This window comes from Mustela nivalis (assembly GCF_964662115.1).
Source record: "Mustela nivalis genome assembly, chromosome: 6".
Classification (NCBI taxonomy): Eukaryota; Metazoa; Chordata; class Mammalia; order Carnivora; family Mustelidae; genus Mustela; species Mustela nivalis.
In genome coordinates, this window is record NC_139025.1 from 66,883,856 (window position 1) to 66,897,236 (window position 13,381).

The following is a 13,381-nucleotide window of genomic DNA, read 5'->3' on the forward strand; positions in this document are numbered from 1 at the left end:
CCTCCTCCTTGCCCTGATAAACATAGCTGTAATTTATTCTTCCAGCAGGTCTCAATCCTAGGGTGACATTTATACATAAGGTAGAATACATGGCATCTCGAATCATGGAATGGCTATCATAATATACCACTACATTTATCAAAGCATCTCAATTTTACTTTAAAAGCAATTTTTAACCATTCAGTGTGGTTAATTCAAATAAAATTGGTCACAAGTGTGTTTTTCCCTCAGAAATTGAAGATGAAAAATACAGCCAGTACAAACACAAAGCAAAGCTAAATAAAAGCCTAGCACCAAGAATACCACATGGTATGTTTTCAAAATCCAACAGTGTTCCAGAACGCTAAACACTTAAGTTGGAAGTAGCACTTTGCCATGAAAAGGAACCAGCTGTAGGTCCCTCTTGCACTACATATTGTTCAAAACAAAAAATAACCCCATTGAAAATAAGCCTTGGGTAGATGAGACCCAGAAATCCAAATGTATAAGAAACAAAAGAAAGACAATTGTCATTTTAATAATTAAACTCTGTTTGTAACAGTTTATGAGGCTTGCAGATCCGGCAAGCCTGCTGAATATTAATGAATAGATTGATTTGTCAACATATTAGCACCACTGTCAGACATAACAGCATGGAGGAGATGTGAGGGGACTAGCCAGTGAACTGCTTTAAAATGCTTGACTGAGTGCCAGGAAATTCTATCACGATTGGTAAACTAAAGTGAATAATGTGGGTTTGAACTTCCACTGGAGTTTAATAATCCCCGCTTGAAATTCTGGAGTTACTTATATTTCCTTTTTTTTTAAGTCATGCAATTCATTCAATAATAAGGAACTTTAAGATTATGAACCAAAGGCATAGAGTAATTTTTTTTAAATCTGATAGAGTGAATTCTGTATTATGTATGTGTGTGTATGTATACATGCATTTCAAAATCTAAATGAGATAATATATGTAAAGATGTACCTCCAGGAAAGGAATCATTGATTTTGATAGTAAGTAAGATAAAACTAATAGAATTTTCTCTAAAATACGGTAATTTGTAGAGAGAAACTGCCGAGAGGTTTTAAAAAAAAAAGAATATTGACATAGGTGCTCAAAAGTTGGTTGTTTATTTGTCCCCCAAATTGAAATGTTTCCTGTATATCTCAATTATAAAATTAAAATTTCACTTATGAATGTATATCATAGTTGAGTTGAAATATGACATCTGAAATGTCAGGGCAGAGGAGCAGTGAAGTTTAAAGCACTCTGTGAGTTTGCTTTCTTCTATAATGAACACAGAATACTCCAAAGTACAGCATCTTAAAAATCTTACTTAACCCCTATACTGCTCTATAGTTCCAAAATATCCAGAACATTCTTAAATTGCTTCAGTGAGAGAAAATGCAAAGTTCCATGAGGAGCCCCGTTTCTTCTGAATTTGACCCTTGCACAATCAGCTAAAATATCTCAGTGTTTATATCCACTGTTAGAGTAAGCCGGCTTCTTTTTCCAAATAGAGGCTCATATCAGAGGTTTGGAAGCAGCTGTCATGCCACCCCTGAGCTCCACTCCCCTCCTCTTTTCTCTTCTCTTGGGCAGTCAGCTTTTCCTTCAGTCTCTTGTCCACCCTTGTCCAAACACTCTCATCTTTGTCTATGTTCTTTTGAAATCGCCCCAAAACTGTTCACAATCAAGGTTCCATGAGTCTAGCTAAGTGTAAAGTGAAGCCGCCTCTTCCTCATGATGAAGAATGCATTTCTTTGAGTGTGGCATAAAATCACAGTTGAGCTGGGAACAAATGATGAGTTTACTGTGGATTTAGAATCCTGAATTCTTTCTCACGGATGTTGTTGATAAGCCAGGTTTCCCGAGTCTATGCTTCGACCTTTCCTTGGCGGGTAGGGAAGTGGGACGCAAAAGGAGGACTTCATCCTAAAAAGAGGACTTCGTTTCATTCGTCCCTGTTAAATGTCATCTTACTAAGAGGGCCCATAACTCCAGATACAGTTACTTTGGAACTTATTTGTGTAATCCAATTCATTTGCTCTTCTTGTTGGCATCCTCTGAATCCTAAAACCCTCTGTGTCTTCCCTGCAGAATACTGAACCAGATGGGGCTGAGGACAGATAGCTTTCTTTGTGTTTAAAGACCTCTCTCTATGTTTATGTCCATCCATTCAGGGGCCCTTTGGGCGATATGAAACCAACTATTAACTACTGTCAGTGTTCTCATACCTCGTTTTTTGCTACTCAAAATGTGGTCTAAAGCTCTTCCTGGGATCTACTAAAAGATAGACTCTTGGGTCTTACCCCACATCTACCAAATCAGAATTCTCAGTGCAGGATCCCTGGATTATTCATAGGCAGGTTTGTAACACGCTTCTGAGAAGCACGGTTTGGCAGTCGTTCTCAATGCTAGCTGCACATACTAGCAAACACTTGAGGTGTTTCTAAAAATACTGATACCTGGAAGCCCCTCCCTAAAGACTTTCACTTGAACCTGCAGCTTGGGTATTAGCATTTTTTGAAAACCAGAAATGCAGAAACCTCTCCAAAGGATTTTAATGTGCAAAAGGGAAAAAAAAAAAGAAAGAAAAAGTCCACCCGGACATCATTAGGATCATATACGTGTATTTCGATTTCTACCTTAAATTTTGAATCTGTTTGGCATCCATTTCGGGGCTGCTGTATGCTGTGTTTGAACAATTCATGATTTCCGAGATTGTGTTTCTAGTTTTCACAAGGAAATGAAATTGAACATAAAGCAAAGGCATAACCGTTGGTAGAGTAACTTTCTACAGAGGAAAGAACTGGAAAAGGAAAGATACCGACTTGAGTCGGGAAGGGTCCTGCGCTTCATTGGACTGTGGTCATTGACTTCAGACCGAGTCAGAGGAGGATTTCCAGTGGCCTTGTTTGCGGCCTGCAGCCTCTAGTTTCAGCCTAGGAGGAGCGGCCCAGTTAGTGTTGCCGGGCAACAGCTTGCTGGGTTGAGAGCTGGAATGTGAAGGGTTGCAAAACGATTTTTAAAATAAACACACAACTTACCATCAGCATGAAGCAAACCAAGAGAAGTACTGAGCACTACACTGTGACAGGCAGGGAGGCGGAATCGAAAGGGAAAAATGAAAAAAGAAGGCAAGGAGCTCGGTGGTCAACGGGTGATGGCCCCATCACCAGAATAATAGTTCTGATCTGGTTTCCCATTTGAAAATTTGTACCTGACTAATTGTGGGTGGACAGAAGACAGTGTGGGAAAAATGTTGAAAAGGTACTATTTCTGGAGAAAAGAGGTCAGCCCATGGGATTCACAGGTAATTTCACTTCTGTTAAATCAACATTGCAAAATAACATGATCTCTATTGCCGGTATTCTCAGCATTTTTCTGAATTTCTGCTAGGAGTCCCCAGTACTGTGGTCGATTACATTTTATTGAGTTGTGAGTCTTTCCATCCAGGGCTATGTTTAGCCAAAATAATACGAACCATATGCACACAATGTGGATATTAAAACTTAGAGCTGAGAAAATGGCCATTTAAATTTCTAATTAATGTATTCAATCTACCAGATGCCGTTTAGCAAGCATTTTTCTAATGCACTGAATGATGCATTTATTTTAAATATTTATGAAACTTATGTGCAAAAATCAGTACATAATCTGTGTGACCTTAAAGGAGTTAAAATCTAGTGGGAAAGATGGGGGGAGGACAGGCATATACTGAGATAATACAAGATGGGAAATGGGAAGTGACTGAGAGTTTTGATCCATGGGACCTAATATATATTCAAATATGGCCAGTTCTATTCATTTGGTAGGATTTTCTCCAGGTTTTGGACATCCTTCAATTTAGCCATCGTAACGGCATATGCAAATGTGCTAGCTATATAGAGAGGAAGAAAGGTCAGGGGAGGGGTATGCAGAGGGAGAGGGAGAGAGAGAATCTTAAGCAGGTTCCACACACAGCACGGAGCCCAACCTGGGGCTCATCTCACAGCCCCGAGATGACGACCTGAGCTGAAATCCAGAGTCCTACCCTCCTACACTCAACCAACTGACCCAGCCAGGCCCCCACAGAGAATCTGTTCTGTCCATACACTTGGCACTTGCTTTGAAATACAAAATGACTGCCATATAGTCTCTGCAGTTTCAGAGGTAATTCTGAATTTTGATGCCAGAAGAAAATGGAATCTATACAATTAACACTGTGATGGAACATTTCTTTTCATCTTAAAACACAAAGCCCTTCAGCACCTGCATATACCATTTAGTTTTGGTTCTGTTCCGATATACTTGTACACCTGGCACACAGGCTACCCAGAACTTTAGCTCTCCTAACATCTGCTGAAAGTTCCATTCCAGCAAAAGAGAACGTCTGATTAAATTTTCTCTGCACTTTCCTGACATTTTAGTCTTTCAGCTGATGGGGCAATGAGAGAAATTGCTGTACAGGAAGTTAGGGGGGAAATAACCATGTTAGCCAAGAATTTATTGTAGCAAAAAAGAAACCCCAGGCTTCAAAAAACCGATTTTCTTTTCTCTTATTTTCTGACTTATAGGAAACACTAGTGTGAATCCATGGCTAGAGATGTTTTAGAAGGCACAAAGACCTTTTGCTCATAAAGGATAAAGTATTCTTTTAAAAATGAAACCTGAACCATACAATCGCCTAAAATTTTCCAGTAAACAAAGGAAAAGGAAAGACTTTTCCCACATGGCCTCTGTTGTGGGATCCCAGGCACGAAGGTTAAGAAAGAATTCTTGAATTTTTTTACGGTGCAACTTCATAAGGTTATTTGAGTAGCCCAGGACAGGACCCATGAGCAGACAGGAGCTGCACTTCTGCTGATTGAAGCTGATGGTTATATGCCTAGTGCTCAAGGGGGAAGGTGCGGGGAGTATTACATCATAAATGTCCTCTTCGAATTTCTACTCATAAAACTGTTTTCATAAGATTTCTTTGGTGCTTATCATTCAGTTCAGTATTAGCTATCGGTGAGATAGACAGGCAGTCATGAGACCCTTTAAGACTGGAGCAACCAGGGGCGCCTGGGTGGCCCCATCGTTAAGTGTCTGCCTTCGGCTCAGGCTGGGATGGCACCCCTGCATCGGGCTCCCTGCTCGGTGGGAAGCTTGCTTCTCTCTCTCTCCCACTCCCCCGGCTTGTGTTCTCTCTCTCACTGTGTCTCTCTCTGTCGAATAAATAAATAATAATAATAAATAAATAATAGATTTAAAAAAAAAAAAAAAAGAATGGTAGCACCCAGCATGTATTTGATCTTTACTGAAACTCTGCAGGCTATCGGCAGCCTTCTGGGCTAAAGGTGAATATTTTTCTGCTTCTCTTCTTCATAACCTTGATGGGGCTGTCCAAGGTGTTTAGAGAGCTTGGATTTAAGACAGTTAATTAATGACAAGGAAGGGATTGAGTTTAAGGAAGAGAAAGAGAAAGGCTAACTCCCAGAATAAATGGGCAGGAACATCAGAAAAGCAATCTTACCAGTCTCTGAAAGAGTTATCATATTTACTGCAAAGAGAAGGAGAAATCAGCCAGTGCCCATTTTTCTCCTGTTTTCTTCAGGGAGGCATGGGGAGTCTTCAAACTGAGAGAGTAAAGGGGGGAGAATGTGGAACAAAAAAAAAAAAAAAAAAATATATATATATATATATATATATATATATATATATATATATATATATATATATACATAATGCCATGGAATAGAGGAGTTCCTGCATAGCTTTGGCCCCAGCCAGTGTCAGCTGTTAAATGGCATCTGCTGATTGCCCAGAACTGTGGAGACCAGCACTGTGTTGCAATAAACGTCAACTCTTGAAAGGCAGGTACTTGGATATATCCTTTTTGCTCTATCTAGGGAAGGAAGTGTAAGATATCAAGATTTTCTGAGACATTGTCTCCTTCTCCAATATCCCTTTCCCGTGGGACTACAGAGACCCCTAACCCAGCTGCATATCCTCATGGGTTCTGGGGAACCTGGAGTTTCTGCCTCCTATCTTCCCCCTTGGGCACTGGCATCCTGCTCTGCTGCAGTGCCAGCATGTACCTTCCCTTCTGACTTCCCATTCTACGTCAGTCCTCTTTACTCCTGATTCCCACAGCTGGACCCAGACTGTGCTTCTGGTCTCCATTGCTTAGTTTTGAGAGTACTTCACAGAACGGCCCAGTTTTGCATCTATCTCTCCCATTTTCTCTCCCTCCCCCTCCTCCCCTGCATTCCCTCTAAATCAGATTGCTGCACCTAGATTTAAGTTTGGGAACTGGAGTTGAGACCCCCATCTGGACTTTTCTTCTGATTGCTGGCTCTCTTTTGGGACTGCTGGGACTATGCCCATTTTACTAGTCTTTTTGCTTGTTTGTTACTGGCTTCCTCTTCCCTTAGCTTGGATCCTCTGCACTCTTAAATTATACCTAGCAGCTTCTGCTGGGAGTTAGCACCTGGGGGGTGCGTGGTGGGGGGTGGGGCAGGGGGTGGTTGTATCACAAGAAGGAGGACACTCAGTGGCAGCTATAAATATGATAGATGTTAATGACTGCATGTTAAAGAAGCTCACAGTGATGCTCTTAGAACCATTGTGAGTGATTTTTAATAAATCATGGATAAAATGAGAGAGATGCTAGAATACTTCAGACAGGCCTGAGTGTTCTGAATTTCTGAAAGGGGGAAAGAATAAATTCTAAAGTCATTCAACAAGAAGCTTAACATTTATCCTTGACAAAATCCTAGACTGAATGATTGAGTAGATAGTGTGCAGACATTTAGAAAACAAATCCTGGCCCTTAGAAGGAGATGACTAAAAGTCAGTATTAGTCAATATTAGTTTACTTAAAATTTTTTCTGGAGTAATTGAATTTTCTTTTAAAATAAGAATGGTAGAATGAGTACTACTAAGGACTAATGTGCCTTCAGTATAATAAAATGTTTGGAAAAAATCTCCCATCTATCTTCCATCTTTAGAAAAGATGATAAAGTAGGGACTGGATGGCAGTACTCCTGGGAGGCACTTGCCTTTTTTCGTCAGCCTTGCTCAGAGAATAACCAGTAGGCATGGAGGTTGGGGTTGTGATCTAGGATAGAGTCATCCAGCCTCATATTAAAGCATTTTCCTTACCAAAAAAAAAGTTTCTTAAAGTCTAATTAATACATAGCAGATAGACTCATTCAGTTGGAAGTGGTAGGTAATTAGGATGTTTAGCCTTTATGGTAGGAGGGGCTCATATCACATTCAGAATAGTCTTTGAACACCAAAATGTTGAGTTAAACTCACAGAAAAACACGAGAACATAAAAGTATAGTAGAAACATAAGAAGAATTTAATGTTCATAATTAGAAAAAAATGTTAAACTTAATTGTTTTTAAATTAATTATTTTATTAACATATAATGTATTATTTGCCCCAGGGGTACAGGTCTGTGAATCACCAGTTTTACACACTTCACTCATCATAGCACACACCCTCCCAAAAGTCCATAACCCCACCACCCTCTCCCGACCCCCCTCCCCCGAGCAACCCTCAGTTTGTTTTGTGAGATTGAGTCTCCATCCCAGTTCCCTCTTGTTTTATTTTTTTCCTTCCTTACCCCCCAAACCCCCTACCCTGCCTCTCAAATTTCTTATATCAAGGAGATCATATGATAATTGTCTTAATTAAGTTTTAACATTCAATCAGTTAATAATAATGAGTTACTAGTATGATCTAGTTACTATATGCCATAGTCTCTAAGAGCAAGGGCTTTGGAGCCAGACCCCTGGATTTCAGCCTCAGTCCAGGAGCTATCTGACTTAGGCCAAGTTACATGACCTTTTCCTTTTATATAAAGTGGCAGTGAAAATAATAAAAACTACTTTCATAGGATTGTTATCAGGACTATCTAAGAATATGAATGTGAACTTTAAAAACCCTCAATTCTATGCTACCTGAATAATATGTATGTGTACAAATAAGTCAGTTAATTATGAGGAAGCTTCTGTTAACAATGAATAGGAACACTGAAGAAAAGCTAGTGAAAGTCAAAATAAGGGTGCCGGGGAAGACTGAGGAATGTGCAGGAGCAGCTGAAGGAATGCTAGGTGGAAGCTGAAGCAAAAGGGAATTGCTGGCCCTACGGCTTGAAAAACTGTCATATAGAATAGAGCCAAGTTCGTGTGGCTTAATTATAAAAAGACAGTTTGTGGCACAATATAGGAGAAACAAATTCTTGTCACTAGTATCATGTAACTCATTGACATGGGAAATAGTTTGGACCATGGGAGACAGTTTCATACCATCTCCGGTGTGTCTGTGCTCACGCTCACATTTTGCCTTTGCAACTAGATTGGGAGCTTTTTAGGGTTAGAGCTTTATCATTAACGCTTTTGTCCCCTAAGTCGTTGCCAAGAGTCATTCCTTAGGGAAGTTTTGGTGAATGAACAGATGAATGAATGGTTGACACCTGTGAGGAACATAGCCAATAAAGAGAATATTGTGAAAACAAAACAAAACTTTAGAATTTCTTTTAGGCACTTTGGATGGTACAGTTAATGGTGGATTGTATGACTTGATGGATGTTTTAAGAGCTCCAGAAACATGGACAAGTAGAATGGAGCTCTCAATCATGAACGATGGACCTATTTTCTGAATAATACCACATGCCCAAAGTTAATTATCCTGGTTTTTTTCCTACCAAAACCCACAAAATATGTTTATAAACATACAAACACACACACCTATTTTTATCCGCACATGTATCCCTTCTAATTCACTCCTTATATCCTCAACCATTTTCTCTTGGCGGTACTTGCCATTATTTTGCTGTGTTTATTCACATCGCCCGGGTACTGCGGCTGTAGTCAGGCTTGTGATTGTGTGCTTCATTCAGCAGAAAAATTTTTCCATCTCCACATATTCCATTCCCTTCAGACGCTTACAGTTTCTCCTCTGGCAGTCCTTCCCTTCCCATTAGGCAGTGTGATTCACCGTTGGGGTGCATTTGGGCACAAACCAGACCTTTTGTTGAGTTACTGTACTCCTACCTTCCTAATTATAGAATTCAAAGCAGAATGAGTGAATTAATAACATGTATTTATTGCCTGCAGGGTCCGGGGAAGCGTAATGCCGTGGCGCACTTACAGTAGCACATAAGCTCTCCTGTCTCCCCTCATCCTCCATTTTGCTCTGTGACTTCACAGCAGCAAGAATGGAAGGTGCACTTTACTCACCAGTGAGTAAATCATGTGAATGGCTGTTTTAAAGCACATGCCCAATTCACAGTTCACTGAGAGAACTGTACTTTCAAAAGCTCTCTGGGAACACATGCATGGAATTTGAAATTATACTAAGTACCGTGTTTCCTGAGGTACCCTAACTAAGGCAAGGGTGTATGGGCCTAGACAGCATTGAAATGTGTGCTGTTGCATTTACTTTCCCCAGTCAAAGAATTCTGAGGTGTTTGATTCTCTAGCCGTTCAAGCATGCAGACAAATATTTGGAGTATTAGTATCAGAGAGAAGAACTCTGGGTTGCCAAAAAACTCTAGAAATAATTTCTCTTTGCCTGATAATGAGAAGGATTCTGATTCATTCTGTCTGAAGCAGTCTGTACTAGTTGCCTCTGGACCCCTGTGATCACCTGTATTTCAGATCCATACAGGCTGACGTGGACCATACTATAGAGTCAAAGGCGCTTTGTGGTTCGAGAAGTTGGGAAATTGATTGACATTTTTTTTAATATCAACTTGATTAAGATTTGGAGGGGAAAGATACATCTTTCAGGAAACTTAATGACCAGGGTAAGTTAGGGGTAGAAATTAACTCTGGTGAAATGTGAATGCTTCCATTGGTTTGGCAGATTTCACTAAGCTCTTTTTTGAGAAGATGCTAAGATGAAGGAAATACAGGAAGTTATTACAAGAATAAGTAAGTGTAATAGTGAATTTAATAAGTGAACTATTAATAATCTAGGCCAAAAATATAATTTTTACAAAGGTGTCATGTCACATGATGCTATGGGTATCTCAGGCAATTTGTAGACTAGATAACTAGAAGAATCACTTTTTTGGGGTGCCTGGGTGGCTCAGTGGGTTAAACCTCTGCCTTCAGCTCAGGTCATGATCTCAGGGTCCTGGGATCGAGCCCCACATTGGGCTCTCTGCTCAACAGGGTACCTACTTCCTCCTCTCTCTCTCTCTCTCTGCCTGCCTCTCTGCCTACTTGTGATCTCTGTCAAGTAAATAAATAAAATCTTTTAAAAAAAAAGGAAGAATCACTTTTTCCCTCCTAAATTACACTCCGGAGTCCCAATCAAAGTCAGGGCACTAAGCTGGGTAGACTGGTTCTAACCTCATTGAATAATTCCTATTAGAGAAGTTTCTTTCCTGTCTTCCTCTAGAAAACAGTGAAGTCTAATATAATTCCAATTCATTGGGTATTTTAAAAAGCAAAGTGAAAGAAACCAGAGGGTTTTCCTATTGGGCCATTGGTTTTTAAGCTCTGAGTTTATGCTGAGTCTTGGCTCCTGTTGTGTTTTATTTTATTCCTTTTAAATTTGATATCTAACTGTCTGTCATTTGATTCAAGACAATGAAGCCTATTATGTGTATTTAAACTTTAAGCACATTTTGTAACAAAATTAGTAAATGCTTTCTCTTGTTCTCTTTCTCAGTTGTATCCTACAGTTAGTATAAAAAATAGTTAAATGATGCACATTTAAACCAAACTCCTGCTTTAGAAAAATGTATTAAAGACCAGACCAAGAGAAATTCACATCATATTCACAAAAGATTCAGACTTCCACCTCCGAAATTATTTTCAATTTCATTTTTTAACATCCGAAATAGAATGAAGGCCAAGGTTTTAGAATTCTCAAGAGTTATTTTTTCGGGTTCTAGTGCCTGTTATCACTATGCTGCATTTAACAGTGTGAAATAGCAGATGTGAAATAAACTGTAAATGAATTGTGCATATGTTCCAGATTTGTCATGTTTTTATCAATAATTGAAATTTTTTTCAGCCATTGATCTTATCAATAACTTGCTGCAAGTAAAAATGAGAAAGCGCTATAGTGTGGATAAGACCTTGAGTCACCCTTGGCTACAGGTAAACATTAATCATTGGATATTTTCCCAATCAGATGGACTTATAAATATTTACGAGATCTTGGTATTATTTGTAAAAATTCTTTTGTTACATTCTTAAAAGTGTTAGTCTTATATCAATTTGTTTGCCAAAATACATGCAACTTCTTAGGACTTAATAACAGTTTAGTGTTTCTAAATCTCTCTCTCTCTCTCTACCCATGACTATTTGACAGGGGAGAAATATACCACATTACACACTCACATATGTGCACTTATACATGCACCAAAAATAAACACAGAAAAACAAAACAAAACAAAACAAAAAATCTAAGGGTCAGTATAAAATTCCAAGGACCAGATTTCAAGAGCATCTGTATGTGTAATCCTGATAAATGTCCAAGCAGATGCCTATCTGGTCAAGCACTGTGCTTATTTGGAGGCTATATTTTTAAGTCCTGGGCTAATATTTGTGGAACAAATGCATGGCAAATATCAAGTATATGCATGTGTTTGGTTCCTCTTATATATTTATTTTCACATTAAACATTAGAGAAATGATACTATGCAATACTGAAGGATTATTTGTAGGCATTAAATTTCAAAGGAATGTCAGTATTCCTAATTGTTTGACTGTAAGCATTAATTGCCCACTCTTTTATGCATGATATCGTATATACAGTCTGCATTTGCAGAGTTTAGGTAAATAGGAAGGCTTTGGGGCTGATGTTGTCCCCTCAGGGTGCCTGAGGAAAGACACAGCACGGATAGAGTGGAAAGGAAAAGGTTGTAGGGAGCTGACAAGACATGAAACCGTGTTTTAATGAGTTGTAATCATCTCTATGGTAATATTTTGGAATTTCCTCCTCAGGATTATCTGACCTGGTTAGATTTACGAGAGCTAGAGTGCAAAATCGGGGAACGCTACATCACCCACGAAAGCGACGACCTGCGGTGGGAGCAGTACGCAGGCGAGCAGGGGCTACAGTACCCTGCTCACCTGATCAATCCAAGTGCTAGCCACAGTGACAATCCCGAAAATGAAGAAACAGAGATGAAAGCCCTCAGTGAGCGTGTCAGCATCCTCTGAGTTCCATCCCCTATAATCTGTCAAAACACTGTGGAATTAATAAATACATACGGTCAGGTTTAACATTTGCCTTGCAGAACTGCCATTATTTTCTGTCAGATGAGAACAAAGCTGTTAAACTGTTAGCACTGTTGATGTATCTGAGTTGCCAAGACAAATCAACAGAAGCATTTGTATTTTGTGTGACCAACTGTGTTGTATTAACAAAAGTTCCCTGAAACACTAAACTTGTTATTGTGAATGATTCATGTTGTATTTAATACATTAAACCTGTCTCCACTGTGCCTTTGCAAATCGGTGTTTTTCTTCCTGGAGCCTCAAATTGGTAAGAGTCTATGGAACCTGTCCATGAACTAGTTCTGTTCTGTGTGTCCCGTTAGCATTGTCATTATAAGGAAACTCTTGAAGAGTAGATTATTACCAGTTCTATGAACAACTCCAAAACTCATGTGGGAGGGGGGAGAAGAAGAAGAATGGGGAATGGGAGATGGATCTACAATGCTCGACAAAAGTGCACAGAAGAGTTTACTGTATAGTTTCCAATCCTTTGCCTGCCTGGTGTGCCTCAGTTTGTTTAAACTCAAATAAATGGACCTAGGTGCGCCTACTACTCATAAGCCTAAATGCCTTAGAAATGTAAACTGCCGTATGTTACAGATACTTCCCCCTTTCTTACAATACCCTGTGTACTATGGAAAATCAGCAGCTAAGCAACCTTTTGCCTTTGTGTATTTTTCAATAATAACAAATAAATATTCTTGTCAAAGCATGTGTCCACCTGACTGGATCATTTTCATCTGCTTTCAGGCCGTCTGGGAGCCGAGGTATCTACTCAAAAAACAGAGAAACTCTCATGGTTTAGAATTTAGCTTTAACTACTCTGAAGCCTTAACGTATGTTTCAAAGCTTAATGAAGATTGCTGTCTTGTGTGTCATCTAGTTTCCAGTAGAAAAAAGAGCTCTCCAAGCGAGAAACAACCATAGCCAAACAGGAGACCTGGGAGCATCAATGAGAATATTGCAAATGGCAATCTCAATGTACCTTTCTGGTTTAGGCAATATAAAACCATGTTTTATTAAATAATGGCTCTAATTTCTTTCTGTAATTATCTAAACAAGAAGGTCCTAACGTGAACTACAAAAATACACAAAGACTGGAGAATAATCCCTAAGGAGAAAGCCACCTGAGGTGAAGTTCTATAGCCTGAGAAAGAGTGAACTAATATTGGACTTTACA

At 39.3% G+C, this 13,381-nt stretch overlaps 1 protein-coding gene across 2 annotated transcripts in view; it reads left to right on the plus strand.

Annotated features, from left to right (window-relative positions):
• PRKD1 (protein kinase D1) overlaps positions 1-12,602 on the plus strand; it is a 303,790-nt gene extending 291,188 nt beyond the window's left edge. For both annotated transcript variants that reach the window (XM_082737949.1, XM_082737950.1), the window contains 2 exons: positions 10,991-11,076; positions 11,926-12,602. In XM_082737949.1, the coding sequence (XP_082594075.1) occupies positions 10,991-11,076; positions 11,926-12,144 (305 nt within the window). In that variant the 3' untranslated portion in view covers positions 12,145-12,602. The remainder of the gene's footprint in view (positions 1-10,990; positions 11,077-11,925) is intronic.
• The last annotated feature ends 779 nt before the right edge of the window (positions 12,603-13,381 follow it).